Source organism: Panthera uncia, assembly GCF_023721935.1.
Source record: "Panthera uncia isolate 11264 chromosome C1 unlocalized genomic scaffold, Puncia_PCG_1.0 HiC_scaffold_4, whole genome shotgun sequence".
In the NCBI taxonomy this organism is placed as follows: Eukaryota; Metazoa; Chordata; class Mammalia; order Carnivora; family Felidae; genus Panthera; species Panthera uncia.
Window position 1 is genome coordinate 83,760,022 of NW_026057585.1, and position 16,389 is coordinate 83,776,410.

At 40.5% G+C, this 16,389-nt stretch overlaps 1 protein-coding gene across 23 annotated transcripts in view; it reads right to left on the reverse strand.

Moving 5' to 3' along the window:
• LOC125913573 (mediator of RNA polymerase II transcription subunit 18) overlaps nt 1-16,389 on the reverse strand; it is a 131,589-nt gene that overhangs the window by 20,671 nt on the left and 94,529 nt on the right. For 15 of the 23 annotated variants that reach the window (XM_049618758.1, XM_049618759.1, XM_049618760.1 and 12 more), the window contains 4 exons: nt 7,318-7,491; nt 6,823-6,903; nt 3,021-3,185; nt 2,086-2,481 (listed from right to left, as the gene is read on the reverse strand). In XM_049618758.1, the coding sequence (XP_049474715.1) occupies nt 2,086-2,481; nt 3,021-3,185; nt 6,823-6,903; nt 7,318-7,491 (816 nt within the window). Of the gene's footprint in view, nt 1-2,085; nt 2,482-3,020; nt 3,186-6,822; nt 6,904-7,317; nt 7,492-8,933; nt 8,962-16,389 lie in introns of all 23 variants that reach the window. The other 8 variants (XM_049618768.1, XM_049618774.1, XM_049618771.1 and 5 more) reach the window with 2 other exon arrangements.

Genomic DNA, 16,389 nt, shown 5'->3' on the forward strand with positions numbered 1-16,389 from the left:
TCTGTTCAGCTATTTATGACGGTCTTCCCTCTGTCCTAATTAGTTCTTAGTCCTAACACTGTTATGCCTGTCAGTAGACATAGCAATGTCTAAAGCAGTAGTTTCCAAATGTTTGGATCTCATGAACCAATAAAACTAAAATGAAAATCTCAACCAACCTCAGGTTGTCAATTTTTAATATTTCCAAGACTTAATACTAAGCAAACCATTTGTGAACAGAATCCTTTCATGCAAGAAATGGCTTTTTAACATCAAAGAATTAGGAAGGTCATAATTTCAGAATAAAGGGTAGTCCTTTAAATCATAGCTATTTAGCCTTAATAAAAACCTATAAAAACTCTCCTATTTTTCTCCTTCTGCTGAGGACCACTCAGGACTGATGTTGATCCCCTAGTCACAAGGCCTATTGCTTTGGGCTATTCACCTTAGGCCAAGCATGGCCTCTAAGGTTCAGCCCAGGTTACAGTACACATATTATTATTTTTTATAACTGTCTTACCCCGAAAAGAGTGAAGTATTACTGCTTTAGAGCAATGGTTCTCAATGTGTGGTCCCCATATATGTAGCATCAGCATCATCTGGGAACTTATTAGAAACGCAAATTCTCAGGCCCACCCTAGACTTACTGATTCAGAAATTCTAAGGGCAGGGCCCAGCAATCTGTGTTTCACAAGTCCTCTAGGTTGATGGAGAAGAGAGCTTGTCTAGACAGCAGTTTGAGAATATCGGTGTACAGGACAGAAGTCTGGGCTCAAGAGCTGAAAAGCCTATGTTTGGTTTCTATTTCTCATTAACTGCAACCCTGAGTGAGTCACAAGTTCTTCATGTTATAATTGCCCTAACCATATAATAGATAAAATCGGCTTCCTACTTCACAAGGAGGCTCTGACAGCCAAGTATATGAAAGCAGCTCAAGTTCCTCAGAGATAAGTCAACACAGACTGTCCATCTAGGTTGGTGATAACAATAATAACCACCGTCCTTTCTGTAATCAAGCTACTCCAACCTGTCATACTCACAATGAATTCTAAGCCTGTTTTTCAGGGTTCTTGTCAACCCACACAAGTTGGCGGTATTAACTGTTTAACGAGCGTACTTTATTCCTCCCTTCAATCACGAACAAGAACTTGAAGCAGTACTAAGCCTTGTATTATTTTTCCTGAAAAACTACCTCTTTCCTCTCCTCCCCTTCTCATAATTTCCTCTAAGAAGGTCTGCAATTATGTACAGAAAAGCAGACCTAAACAGGACTTCAGGCAAATATAAAAAAATGTACTAAATCGGGGCACCTGGGTGGCTTAGTACTCTCGATTTCGGCTCAGGTCTTGATCTCACAATTTATGAGACTGAGCCCCGTTTTGGGCTCTGTACTGACAGCATGGAGCCTGCTTGGGATTGTTTCTCCCTCTCTCTCTGCCCCTCTTCAGCTCTTTCTCTCTCAAAATAAATAATAAACTTAAAAAAAAATTTACTAAACTGGTAAGTGTGCTGGTTATCTTCCAAGTTTTCTTTCTTCTGCCACTTATTTTACTAAGAGTAGCATTCTTGACTCTTCCCAAGATAAAAACATGATTTTATCAAGACACTTTGAATAATATCTTTTGCAGTTTGCATGAAGGTATCATGCCAGACACTGAATCATAAGTTACACAGGCATCTATACAATCACCTTTTTATCTGTTGGGCTCATGCTAAAAGCAGATGCTGGTGGTTTAAAGTAGGTTAAAAAAAACCCAAAAACAACCCTTTTCTCCACGCAGGTCAGAACCTGTTGTGGTCCTCACATCCAGTCCCCCAACTATAAACCGTATTTCAGAAATACTGTTTTAGGAAAATAGATACTCCCCACCACTCCTGACCAAACTGGAGCTTAGTTTTAGTGATATCTGCTCCCTGTCTGTTTTCATTCCTAGTTATCTGCCTCATTTTCAAGACTCTTCTCCGTATCGAGGGCATCCAAAGGGACATGACATGGAGAACTCTCTCACAGACCAAATCAATATTATACCAGTTTTCCAATAAAACCACCATCCAAAATCAAACCAAACCAAACCCCGAGCAATGGAAACCTCAAGACTTACTTACCAATGACAGGGTTGCTATTTCTGTGAGCTGGTTTAGGGGGAGGGATAGGGGGCTGCTTGGCAGGGACCGTATGAGTGAGGCTCGGGGTGGCAGTAGTGTTAGTGCTGGCAGGAGTGGCAGGCAGAGTCCTGGGCGCTGGGGAGGGGGGGACAGAGGAACTAACAGTTTTTGCTGGGTTGGTGGCAGGAGTGGTGGCGGCAGGTGCTGAGGTGGAGGCGGCAGTGGAGGTGGAGGAGATGGACCTTGCCGCGCCGCCAGAGGAAGTGGCATCCTTTGCTTGCCCTTCGTTTGCTTCGTGAGAAGAGGACAAGGGTCTTTTAGGGGGAAGTAAAGGCTGTTTGGGTACATTCTCAGGAACGGACTCTGCTTCGGAATTAGGCTGGCTTCCAGTCGAGCCTGTGTAATAATGACAGATATGATTTAGAAGAGAAAAAAGAGTAACAGGATAGACTGAAAAAAGCTAACACATCTATAGACTTGTGGTCAACTTCCTCCATTATTTAACGTGTAGATTCGTTTACAGGCAAAGTTCCCCAACCTCAACATACTTAAAGTATAGGACACTTTCTCTCAATCACAATCTCAAAGTAAGAGAGGCCTGTATGGGACTGATTCTTCACACAAGGGCCGGGCAACTGGAGGAGGCACAGAATCCCACAGGTGGGAGAGGAGGAATGTATAGTGCAAAAAAGTCCTACACGGGTATCTGACACTTAACATTCTCTTCCGTCCTTGAGAATTACAAATTAGGTATTTTGTGAATGCAAGAATGAGAAAGGGAAAATTCCACTTACAGTTGCAACTAGTTGAGGAATTGCTAAAGGAGAAAAGAATTCCCTCTGGATTTTATTTCCCCCCTGGCTCTAGCAAAACCCTGAGTTAAACAAGAATGATTGATCCATGGCTCTTACACTCAAAAATTGGGAGTTTCTTACCTAGTCGCTTCTTTGGGTCCTCTTCTGGAACAGGTTTCCTAAGACTTGTTATTCTTCCCGACTCTTCATCTGCTTGGACTGAACTAGAAGATGTGGTACTCCCTATGGGGGTGGTATGGCCATTCTTTAACATGGCATGGCTCAATTTCCCTGGATCCTCACCACCTGCAAGGTCAAAAAGAAAAGAGCAAGACTGATGGACTGGTGTGATCAGACAGGGAGAAGAGCTGGTGATTTCTAACGTTTCTTATCTCTTTTCTCCCCTTTCCTGTTTGAGTGTATGATTCAGATCTAGATTATTTGGATTTTTATAGTAGTAATAGAAGTAAGTTCTCAGAGACTAGTCTCCTTCACCCAACCCACCACTTTCTACTAGACTAAACAGAACCGTTATCTGTGCAGTGTCAGTAAGAGGTAGAGCTTGGGCTGAAAGTAGTGAAGAGTCTACAGCAAATGAAAATATGTTTCTCAAGCTAAAGTATTCTGACAACTATTTTAAAACAGGCAAGGTAGCAGGGTGGCTGGGTGGCTCAGTCGGTTAAGTATTTGACTTTGGCTCAGGTCATGATCTCACCGTTCACGAGTTTGAGCCCCACGTCGGGCTCTGTGCTGACAGCTTAGAGCCTGGAGCCTGCTTCATATCTTGTGTCTCCCTCTCTCTCGGCCCCTCCCCTGTTCGCACTCTCTCTCTCAAAAATAAATAAACATTAAAAAATAAAAAATAAAACAGGCAAGGTAGCAAATTGACAACTATGCAAATGCAGTAAATTGCCACTATGTTAATACAGCCCAGCCTTAACAAAAATAGGATTTCTAGATTATAAACCAAGGACTCATTTCAAAGCCAAAAAAGACTGCTACTTTTGAAAACCATACAGTGAAAGGTTAAGACACATTATTAATTGGTTTCTACTCAGCATGTGCTAGGAAAATATATGCAAAAGGGGTCAGTTATCTCTCAAGTTATTTATTTAGGATTGTCTACTTTAAATGTCATTCATTCATAGGACACAAATGAGTGAGGGGCAGAGAGACAGAGAGAATCTGACAAGGTGCAGAGGCGGGGGGGGGGAGAGGGAGAGGGAGAGGGAGAGAGAGAGAGAGAGAGAGAGAGAGAGACAGAAAGAGAGAGAGAAAAGCAGGGCTCAGCCCAAGCGTGACTTGTGGGTTCAGCCGAAGCAGGGCAGCAGCTCACCCCAAGCGGGACTTGAATTCATGAATCATGAGATCATGACCTGAGCCAAAGTCAGATACTTAACCGACTGAGCCACCCAGGCACCCCTCTTTTATTTTTTAAATAAATAAACTTATTTTTGAGAGATAGAAAGAGAGGGCACACTGTGAGTGAGGGAGGAGCAGAGAGAGGGGGCAGAGGATGTGAGGTGGGCTCTGTGCTGACAGCAAAGAGCCCAACGTGGGTTGGTTGAACTTATGTGAGAACTGTGAGATCATGACCTGAGCCAAAGTCGGATGGATGCTCAACCCACTCAGCCATCCAGGCGCCCCTGAAAGTCCTTTAAAAAAATTTTTTTTATGTATTTTTAAATTCAAGTTAAATAGCATCCAGTGTTAGTTTCATGTGTACAATATAATGACTCAACAATTCTATACTCTACTCATCATGATAAGTGTATTCTTTAAGCCCCATCACCTATTTCACTGACCCAACCCCCTACCTCCCCTCTGGCAACCACCAATTTATTCTCTATATTTAAGAGTCTGTTTTTGGTGTGTCTTTTTCCTTTGTTCATTTGTTTCTTAAATTCCACATATGAGTGAAATCATATGGTAGGTCTTTCTCTAACTTATTTCACTTAGCATTATATCCTTAGATCCATCCGCATTGCTGCAAATGGCAGGATTTCATTTGTTTTCAATGGCTAATACTCCATCGTATGTGTGTGTATACTTTATTCATTCATCAATGGGTGGACATTTGTTTCTATACCTTGGCTATTATAAATAACGCTGCAATAGATATGGAGGTGCATGTATCTTTCTGAAATGGTGTTTTCGTTTTCTTTGGGTAAATACCTAGTAGACGAATTACTGGGTCATATGGTAATTCTATTTTTATTTTTTTGAGGAACATCCATACTGTATTCCATAGTGGCTGCACCAGTTTATATTCCCACCAACAGTGTATGAGAGTTCCTTTTCCTCCACATCGTTGCCAACACCTGTTATTTCTTGTTTTTGATTCTAGCTATTCTGATAGGTATGCCATGGTATCTATTTCATTGTGGTTTTGATTTGCATTTCCCTGATGATTAGTGATGCTGAGTATCTTCTTGTATCTGTTGGCCATCTGTATCTCTTCTTTGGAAAAATGTCTATACATGTCTTCTGCCTATTTTTTAACTGGGTTATTTGTTTTTTTGGTGTTGAGTTGTAGAAGTTTTTTACATATTTCATCGGATATTGACCCTTTACTGAATATATCATTTGCAAATATCTTCTCCCATTTGGCATGTTATCTTTCTGTTTTGTTGACGGTTTCCTTTGCCATGCAAAAGCTTTTTATTTTGGTGGAGTACCGATAGTTTAATTTTGCTTTTTTTCCGTTGCGAAAGGAGACATATTTAGAAAAATGTTTCTATAGGAGATGCCAAAGAGATTACTGCCTATATTCCCTTCTAGGAATTTTATGGTCACAGGTCTCACATTTAGATCTTTATTCCATTTTTTTTATTTAATTTTTTTTTTCTAATTTTTTAAATTTAGAGACAAAGGGCGAGCACATGAGCAGGAAGAGGGGCAGAGGGAGAGAGAATCCCAAGTAAGCTCCACACTCACTGCAAGGCCTGACGCGGGGCTTGATCCCACAAAGCTGGGATTATGACCTGAGCTGAAATCAAGAGCTGGATGTTCAACTGACTGAGCCACCCAGGCGCCCCCTGGTCTTTGATCCATTTTGAATTTATTTTTATGTATAGTGTAAGGAAGTGGTCCAGTTTCTTTCTTATGCATGTAGCTGTCCAGTTTTCCCAACATCATTTGTTGAAGAAACCATCTTTTCTTCTATTGGATATTCTTTTTTTTAATGTTTATCCATTTTGAGAGAGAGAGAGGAAGCACAAGCAGGGGAGGGGCAGAAAGAGGGGGACAGAGAGAGAATCTCAAGCAGGCTCTGCCCTGTCAGCGCAAAGCCCAACGCAGGGCTCAGTCTCAGGTATCATGAGATCATGACCTGAGCTGAAATCAAGAGTCAGACACTTAACTGACTGAGCCACCCAGGTGCCCCCACAAATTGTTTTTATGTTTTATTATCAGTAGACATTTGGATTGTTTTCAATTTTGTTCTACTGTTAGTAAATATTGCTGCTACAAGCATATTTGTATGTATATGTCTCCTGATACCCATGTATACATGTTTTTGTTGAGTATATACCAAGTTCTGGACATGCTGGCACATAGGTATGCATACCTCCAGGTTTCATGGATAGGTAGTTTAGGCTAAAGTATTAAAAAATTTTTTTTAAGTAATCTCTATGCTCAACATGAGGGTGGAACTCGACCCTGAGATCAAGAGTTGCATGCTCCACCGACTGAGGCAGCCAGGTGCCCCCGTTTGTATGTATTCTTTAGCGAACTGCCCAGTGCTTCTGGAGATTCTTTCACTGAGTTGTTTTTTCTCTTTTTATAGAAATTAAAAAAAAAAAAATTCCACATGCATGAACAGTTTTAAAGAATCTCTTCTCCCTCCCAACAATATCAATAACAAAAGAAAATTCAAATACCTAGTCAGGATCAAACAACAAGTGTACAGAGACAGACATATGTAGTTTATTTACAAACTCACCCTGCTCAGAGTCTTCCAAAAGAACCCCTCTTTTAACCAGCTCTTCTCTCGGTTTTCGCATAGATATTTTCCGCTCTAAAACTAACATTAAATTGGAAAACACTCAGCAATGTGGCAGTTAAAGGTCAACGTTAAGCATTCTAACTTGACAGACACACAAGAATAATGTGGTTCAATTTTCTATCTTCTGGAAAGAAAGAACAGGAAAACTAACTTCAAATTTAAACTTAATTTATTTCATATCCTGTGTTATTGGGAAAGCAGCATTTCCAAAAGGAACTATCCTTATTCATCACTTGATAAACTTTAAGCCCGTTAAAATAGCAATCTGGGGATGAGGCTACAGTATGTAAGGCTTAGTGAGTGACCGCTGGGTTTTATTTCTAAAAGCTTGAATTCCTTCTTCAAATAGGGGGTTCTAATAGCTTGGGGAGAGAATGAAAAAGTTAGGTACTTCTAAAATAAGAAACTCTTTAACTCAGAACATTATCTCACCTTCGGATGTCTCTTTGAATTTATCACTACTTTTTTTTTTCCGCCATTTCCAGGGCTTGAAGATTTTGCCAAAGCCTGAGAACTTGCTCTTCCTTTTGGTGGGAGGCGTCATGTCTCCTGCTTCCACACTGTCCATGACCATGCCTGGGTCTGCGGTGGGCTGGCCTGCTTCTTCTGTGATACGATGAAAGGCACACAGGGAAAGGAACAGCCAATTTATTATTTCAGGATAATCTCTATAAGGTCCCTTCCCCTCTCTTCCTGTGGTAGTTGGAAAAGATCAGAGCAATGATAAACAATCATGCAGACAGATTCCTGGACATCATCACATGGACACCAAACATCAAAATCCGTAACAGATAAATAACTAACAGGGAAAAACAACCAAACCAAGCTGACATCATTAGGACAAAAATTCAATGAGATGATCATAACCAGCTCAAAACCTCTAAAGGCGTGCGTACTCACACATGCGTGCGCACACACACACAAACACACAAATGTGGATGTCTTTTCAATATGCATGAGATCTGGCCCCAGTGCGGCCTATTGCTGTTGCCATTGTCATCCTCTTGGCGTGGGGGAGGCCCTCCCCAGCTAACATTACTGCCTCCCATGTCACTGAAGCAGGGGGTTCCATCTTTAGTGAGGGAGTCATCATTCTCTACTAAACACTTCACTCCCTCTGCCCTCCTCTCTCAGGACATTAACAGTTCAGAGGGGGTAACACAGTAAGTGTTAACACCTTACTTGTATCTGTTTTTCAGATTATTTTCTTCCTTCACAAGACCCTAGGTTTGGAGCGCTGGACGGGGCCTGGAGCATTACAGAGAGAGTGCTTGAAAATGAAATCTTTTTGGGGGTACTTGGGTGGCTCAGTTGGTTAAGCATCCGACTCCTGATTTCGGCTTAGGTCATGATTTTACAGTTTGAGGGGTTGAGCGCCGTGTTGGGCTCCACACCGAAAGCATGGGGCCTGCTTGGGATTCTCTCTTTCCCTTTCTCTCTCTGCACCCCTCTCAAAATAAATGAACATGAAAAAAAAAAAAAAGAAAAAGAAAAAAGAAATATCTTGGGGCTCCTGGGTGGCTCAGTCAGTTAAGTGTCCAACTCTTGGTTCCAGCTCAGGTCACGATCTCACAGTTTGTGAGCTCCAGTCCGACACTAGGCTCCACACTGACAGTTTGGAGCCTGCTTGGAATCTTCTTCCTTTCTCTCTGTCCCTGCCCTGCTCGTGCTCGTGCTCTCTCTCTCTTTCTCTCTCTCTCTCTCTCAAAATAAATAAATAAACTTAAAAAAATTCTTTTTAAATGAAATCTTTTTGGAAATCAGAGGTGAGATTCCAGTTTGCCTATGACAATATTGCTTTAGGGACAATCCTGATCTTAAGGATATGACAAGAAACATAACTGACATGGTGTATGTGCAGGACTGAAACGAATGGCCATGAGTTTCTCATAATGACCACACATGCAGGATTTTAGTTAGTTAGCTTTAGTGGCAGAAAAAGGAGCAGCCAAGACTGGGCCAAGAATAATAATAATAATATAAAAAAATAAAAGCAGGAAAGCAACAAAAAAAGCAGGAAGGCAACACAATACAGCTTTGCACTCCACCTACTGTCCCAGGGTTCTCTGGAGAAGTCTAGAGGAGAAGAAAAAAAGAGTCATGTGGAATAACCATCCTGAAATTAAAGTGGAACCTTTACTTTACAGAAATACATCAAGGACCACACAGTATATTATCACATGTAATAAGTTAACATGTTTATTGTACACAATTTCACATCTGAAGCAAATAACGCTCTTCTTGGGGAGGATAAACGGGCATAACATATGCACTTCAAAAATTATTTCCTTTAATACTGTAGATATTTTTTCATAAAAGAAAATACATAATCAACAAGCACTAATTTTTTGTTAAGAAACACTTGCAAAATTCAATCTTTTTTGGTTGATAATCGGGAGTCTTAGGGAGGCCTGCTGATGAAAGTCAGACTTTACACAATTGTCATGTTTAGAGTGCAGCAGTGACTGCCAGATGCATTATTTGACTGTGTATTGATGACAGGCAAAACAGGGTCCTGGTTACTGAAGTGCAACAGATTGAGAGGAGAGGACAGAGCCTCTTTTCTTCAGGTACAGGATTTACTCGAACACATCCTGAGTCTCAACTACTTTAATTACTTCCATGATATGCAAGAGAATCTCATTGTTCTAACGCTGGACCATATTTTTATAAGTTTACTTGCCACGGACATCAGAACATCTCCTGTGACAGAAATTCCCCCAGTGGTGCCTGGGATGGAGCCCCAGAGGTGGCACATGGGCAAATACATGTGTTGCTTGCTTGCTTGCTTATTTATTTATTTATTTATTTATTTATTTATAAAAGTGCTTATTTATTTCTGAGAGTGTGAGCGGGGGAGGGGCAGAGAGAGAGAGGGAGACACAGAATCTGAAGCAGGCTTCAGGCTCTGAGCTGTCAGCACAGAGCCCGATGCGGGACTCGAACCCACGAATGGTGACATCATGACCTGAGCCAAAGTGGGATGCTTAACCAACTGAGCCACCCAGGCGCCTCTAGTGTTGCTTCTTTAATGTTTTTTTTTTTTTTTGAGAGAGTGAGAGAGCGAGAGACAGAGCATGAGTGGGGAAGGTGCAGAGAAAGAGGTAGATACAGAATCCGAAGCAGGCTCCAGGCTCTGAACTATCAGCACAGAGCCCAACGTGGGATTCAAACCCACGAACCACGAGATCGTGACTCGAGCCAAAGCCGGACGCTTAACTGACTGAGACACCCAGGCACCCCACGTGGTGTTGCTTTGAAGAGCCAATGCTTTAAGACCGTATTCTCCCAATCGTGAGATGTCAATGAGACCTCAAGACATTTCAGATATACCATACAATATAATATTTAACATATGTTAATGATAACACTTTCAGAAATGGAGCTAAGTACCATAAGCTGTTCATAGTCTCCTTACTTGCTAGAGGCAAGGAGAGACTGAAACTTGAAATGTCCTGCTGACCCACCTACTGAATGAACTTCACTCAGCTCCAAATGACACACAGGAAAATGCTTGTTTGATTAAAAGCACTAAGGAAGATAATATAAAAACTCAAAAAACAAAACAACTAACAATACGAAAGAAGACGTGAGTGCTAGGTGCTATTTTTTACAAGGAAAAGCAGCCAGAAATCTTCAGGAATTTTAGGTGAGAGTGGATTCACAGACAAGTCCTTGAATGAAACAGCCAATCTGGCTTACTGTCTATCTTGCCAGGTGTCTAACCACTTTCAGAGGTAGAACTTAGTTCATCCCTTTGAATTCTTCCTTATATACAATGGATTTATGTGTCCCCTTTCTCTTATATATTCAAAACAGTAAAATCAGGATATCTTCAAACATATTTATGTCTGCTGGCCATATGAACTCAAGACAAGTTCAGTTTATATTCAAAAGTACCGTGCGCGTGTACTTTTTTTAAAATACCAATAGCTATAATAAAAACAAATATGTCTGCCATCACATCTACTGCTAAGAATAGCCCTCCTCTTTCTTTGTGTAAAGAAAGTTACCGAATATGGTCACTGAATATGAACAGCAGAGAAAGGGGCACCTGGTTGGCTCAGTTGGTTAAGTGTCTGACTCTTGATTTCAGCTCAGGTCATAATCTCATGGTTCATGAGTTTGAGCCCTGCATTGGGCCTGCTTGGGATTCTCTCTCCCTCTCTCTCTGCCCCTCCCCTGCTTGTACTCTCTCTCAAAATAAATAAACATTAAATTTTTTTTTCAAATAAAAAAATAAATTAAAAAATGAGAGAGAACAGCTCTTTTTCTTTGATATTTTATACAAATGTGCTTGCTTTTCATGTTTATAAAACTTTTAGAAGCATATATGCCTCTTGCCTTATGCAGTGGGGGGTTCAGCCACTGAGCCACCCAGCCCTGACCTAATTATTATCCCAAATTCATTCATTCTTATAACATTTTCATATATTCTTATATTCTCCACACTCCTCCCCTCCATACGACAAGTACAGCATCATTACAATAACTTCTAAATCCATTCAAATACTTGGTATCAGCCCAGTTACCTTTTTAAAATACAGAATCTCCAGGTGGTGGAACCCAGAAATCTATTTTTAAAAAATCTTCACAGGTGATTCCTATGATCAGCCAGGTTTGTTAAACCCAATCCCAGATTATTATCTGGAAATGGTATGCATGTTCAAAGAGACAGGCTCTTTGATGTATGTATGTATGTATGCTCTGTATGTAACCTAATTCTTTGCTGAAGAAAAACAAAGTAGAAAATCCTAACATCATTCAGTGTTTCCTACTTAAGCATAAGTATTCCTACAGAAGAACTGTTAAGGGTCTTTCCTTTGCGTCTTAGTTTCAGAATATAGTTTAAATTAAAAATAAACAATGAAAAAGTTTGCAGTTATTTTTTTTCCAGATTTATATTGTGTTCCATGTGCACTTTGGAAACATGGGATCTTATGCAGTTGAGCGTAGTGTTTTACGTATGCCATGAAGGCAAGTTGTTTAATCACGTTGTCTAAATCATTAATATCCTTTCTGATTTGTCAGCTTGTTCTAAAAATTACTGAGAGAGGAATATTAACATCTCTACTTAGGAAAATGGATTGGTCTCTTTCACTTTCTAGTTCTATTAATTTTTTTTTTCATATACATATATGTTAATATTTTACTTCTGAGGCGCCTGGATGGCTCAGTCAGTTAAGCATCCAACTTTGGCTCGGGTCATTATCTTACGGTTCATGAGTTCGAGCCGTCAGGCTCTGTGTTGACAGCTTGGAGCATTGAGCCTGCTTTGGATTCTGTGTCTCCCTCTCTCTCTTCCCCTCTCCTGTTCACACACTGTCTCTTTAAGATAAACATTTAAAAACAATTTAAAAAAATAAATTAAAAATATGATTTTATTTTTAAGTAATCTCTATACCCAATGTGGGGTTAGAAGTAACAACCCCGAGATTAAGAGTCACATGTCCCTCTGACTGAGCCAGCCAGGTGCCCTTGTTTTATAAAATTTTTATTTATTTATATTCTTAAATGTTTATTTATTTTGAAAGCAAGAGCGGGGGAGGGGCAGAGAGCCCGATGCAGGGCTTGAACTCACAAAACTGTGAGATCATGACCTGAGCTGAAGTCGGATACTCAAATGACTGAGCCACCCAGGAGCCCCTATACTTTATTTATTTTAATTTTTTTAATGTTTATTTTTGACACAGAGAGACAGAGCGCAAGTGGGGGATGGGCAGAGAGAGGGAGACAGAATCTGAAGCATGCTCCAGGCCCCAAGCTGTCAGCAAAGAGCCCTGATGCAGGGCTCGAACCCACAAACCGCAAGATTGTGACCTGAGCCAAAGTAACGTAACCAACTGAGCCACCCAGGCACCCTGAGCCCCTATACTTTAAAGCCATGTTATTGGATATATAGAAATTTAGAGTTATATCTTTCCATTAAAATACGCTTTTATCATTATGAAATTCCCTGTGTCAATCTAATGAAACTTTTGCCTTGATTTTGTTTTTCTATCTAGTTTGACAATTGTCCTTTAGAGTGTTTAGTCCATTTATATTTAATGTGCTTTTTAAATGTTTTTAAATTTATTTTGAGAGAGAGCATGAGCGAGCAGAGGGGCAGACAAAAAGGGAGACAGAGGATCCCAAGTAGGCTCCGCACTGATAGTGTGGGGCCAGATGTGAGGCTCCATCCCACAAACTGTGAGATCATGGCTAGAGTCAAAATCAAGTCCAGCATATACATAAGTACACAAAAGAAAACAATTCTCCCTAAACCTATGTTCCTATAAAAATGCATTATTTCCCACATGAAAATCAGTCTGAAAACTACTCAAGGATATATTTCTTCGATATTTGGAGCAGTAATACATGTTAAAGTGAGTGAATTTAGATTACCCAAACAATACTTTCTACTCCCATATTCTTTAAAAAAAAATTTTTTTTTAATGTTTATTTATTTTTGAGAGAGAGAGACAGAGACAGAGCACGAGCAGGGGAGGAGCAGAGAGAGACAGGAAGACACAGAATCTGAAACAGGCTCCAGGCTCTGAGCTGTCAGCACAGAGCCCGATGCAGGGCTCGAACTCACAAACCATGAGATCACGACCTGAGCCAAAGCCAGACGCTCAACCGACTGAGCCACCCAGGCGCCCCTACTCCCATATTCTTTTAAGCATACCATCCACCCCTGTTTGCCATGAGTAAAACCTTGTGCAAGATGAGTTACAGACCAAATTTAATGATGACCTAAATTCATCAGATGTAAATTTTTCAGGTGTAGAATGTATGCATAAATCCGTGATGTCTGCAGCTGACAGATCTAATGAAACCACTACTCTATGTAGCATTCTTGGATTCAGTGACTCAGGTTTCTTACTATGACAGGAAGAAAATTCAATTGCATTGCTTACAAAACTGCAATAGAAAGAGAAACTGACAGATGAAAAAATCATACAAAAAAAAGTATATTCAAGAATCTAGAAATCATCCCTTTAGAATTTTTTAATGATGAAAATTTAATGATTAAAAAAAAGCCTGGGTGGTTTAGTCAGCTAAGCATCCGACTGTGCGGAGCCTGCTTGGGATTCTCACTCTTTCCTGTCTCTCCCCCTCCCCCACTTGCACTTTTTCTCTCTCTCTCTCTCCCTCAAAATAAATAAATTAACTTAAGAAATACAGACTTGGAGTCACATTTGTATACTCCATTGTTTCTGTTTAAACTAGTTATGGAATTAAAAATGGCCTTATGGCTCCATTCTGTTTTCCATGAGAGCCCAAACAAGGTAGTTTCCCTTTGTTTGCCAGAACACTGGGTATAGGATGCTGGCTATAGTTTTATGATTGTGTGTCCTAAAGAAAACACCTTTTTCTTTGAGTCATGTAGCCCACTAGGAAAGCATGTCAGAGTTGGAGATCTTGGTGTTTTTTGGAGGTAGTGGAGGTTGGGAGAGGAAGATAACCAATCAAATTAGTTTGGAATTTCTGGTTTCAGGAGTACCCTGACACTATGCCCTGGTATATTTAAACCACCTGCTCCCTCACTCAAGCTGTAGCACGTCATACTTCATAGGCTTCTTCTTCCTTTTTTTAAATGTTTATTTATTTATTTTGAGGGCGGAGGGGCAGAGAGAGAGGGAAAGAGAGAATCCCAAGTAGGCCTCATGTTGTCTGCACAGAGGCCGATGAAGGGGTCAGTCTCATAAACCATGAGATCATGACCTGAGCAGAAACCGAGAGTTGGGCTCAAATGACTGAGCCACCCAGACACCCCTAGACTTGTTCCTTATACCATGTATTATGCAGAGTTCTATTTCTTTCTTCAACCCTCAGATTTTTCCTGATCGATATTAATTCAGGTTTTTTAGTTCCAGACGAATTTCTGGGGTGATTTTTTAATAAACATGTAATTTTTTTTAAGTTTATTTTTTATTTTGAGAGAGAGAGAGAGAGAGAGAGAGGATTCCAAGCAGGCTCCCCGCTGTCAGCATGGAGCCCAACACAGGGCTCGAACTCACGAAGTGTGAGATCATTACCTGGGCTGAAATCAAGAGTTGGACGCTTAACTGATTGAGCCACCCAGGTACCCCCAAATGTATATTATTATTAAAAATTACTTAACACTTTTCATCTTCAGATAAAGTATTCATTAACTATTAGCTGTAGTTATACATTACACCTACATTACTTGCTAGAGATAAGGATAAAACAGGGTTAAACAAAAAGCCATGGGTCAAAGATAATGTTTGTTATCAGAAATCTGAATCTGATTTATAACCAATTTTTTTTTTTTTTTTTTAAAAAGAGAGAGAGAGAACGCTAGCAGGTGAAATGGTCAGAGACAGAATCTTTTTTTAAATTAAAAAAAGATGTTTATTTACTTACTTAGAGAGAGAATGAGCAAGCAGAGGAGGGGCAGAGAGAGAGAGGGAGAGGAAGAATCCCAAGCAGGCTCTGTGCTGACAGCACAGAGCCCGATGTCAGGCTCAGTCTCACAAATTGTAAGATCATGACTGGAGCCGAAATCAAGAGTTGGACACTTAACCAACTGAGCCACCCAGGTGTTCTGAGAGAGACAGAGAGAATGTTAGGCAGGTTCCATGTTTAGGAGCCCAACATAGGTCCTGGGATCGTGACCTGAGCCTAAATCAAGAGTCAGATGCTCTACCAACTGAGCCACTCAGGTGCCCCTGACTTATAACCAAATTTTTTCAAGTTTATTTATTTTTGAGAGAGAGAGAGAGAGAGAGAGGCTGGCAGAGAGAGGGAGACTGAGAATCCCAAGCAAGCTCTGCACTATCAGTGCAGAGCCCAATGAGGGGCTCAAACTCATGTACCGTGAAATCATGACCTGAGCCAAAATCAAGTCTGATGCTCAACCTACTGAGCCACCCAGGCACCCCTATAACCAATTCTGAATTACCCATGTTGGAAGGTAAAGTAAGGCACAGGCAACTGGAGTCAGTAGAAAACTTAGTTTTCAATACAGCCTTCACTACCCTCTCCCCTTCATTAGGCTTGTTTATAGTAAGTAACAAAATTATGGGGTCTTAGTTCCACCTCTATTTCTTGTACCTTATTAAGTTTTTAAATGTTTAGATTTGAAGTGTATAAAGTTTTCCCATTTTACCCATAAATCCTTTATAATAACCAGCTTTTTGTCAAAAATTTAAAAATCTATAGTTTTATGCAACAAGATACACACTCCATTATCAAGAGGTATCAATTATGGGTGCCTGGGTGGCTCAGTCAGTTAAGCACCTGACTTTAGCTCAGGCCATGATCTCACGGTTTGTGAGTTCAAGTCCTGCATCAGGTGGGCATGAGCCCTGCTTCCAGTGAGCCCCAGTTTTCTCTCTCCCTCCTTCTCCCTGCCCCTTGTGGGATTCTCTCTCTGCCCCTCATTCACTTATACCATCTCTCAAAAAAAAAAAAAAAAAGTGTTAATTATCCTTTTTTAAGCTTAAGCATGACTTGCATGACTTGCCTTACATATATTGTGATCAGTTATTTTTATAA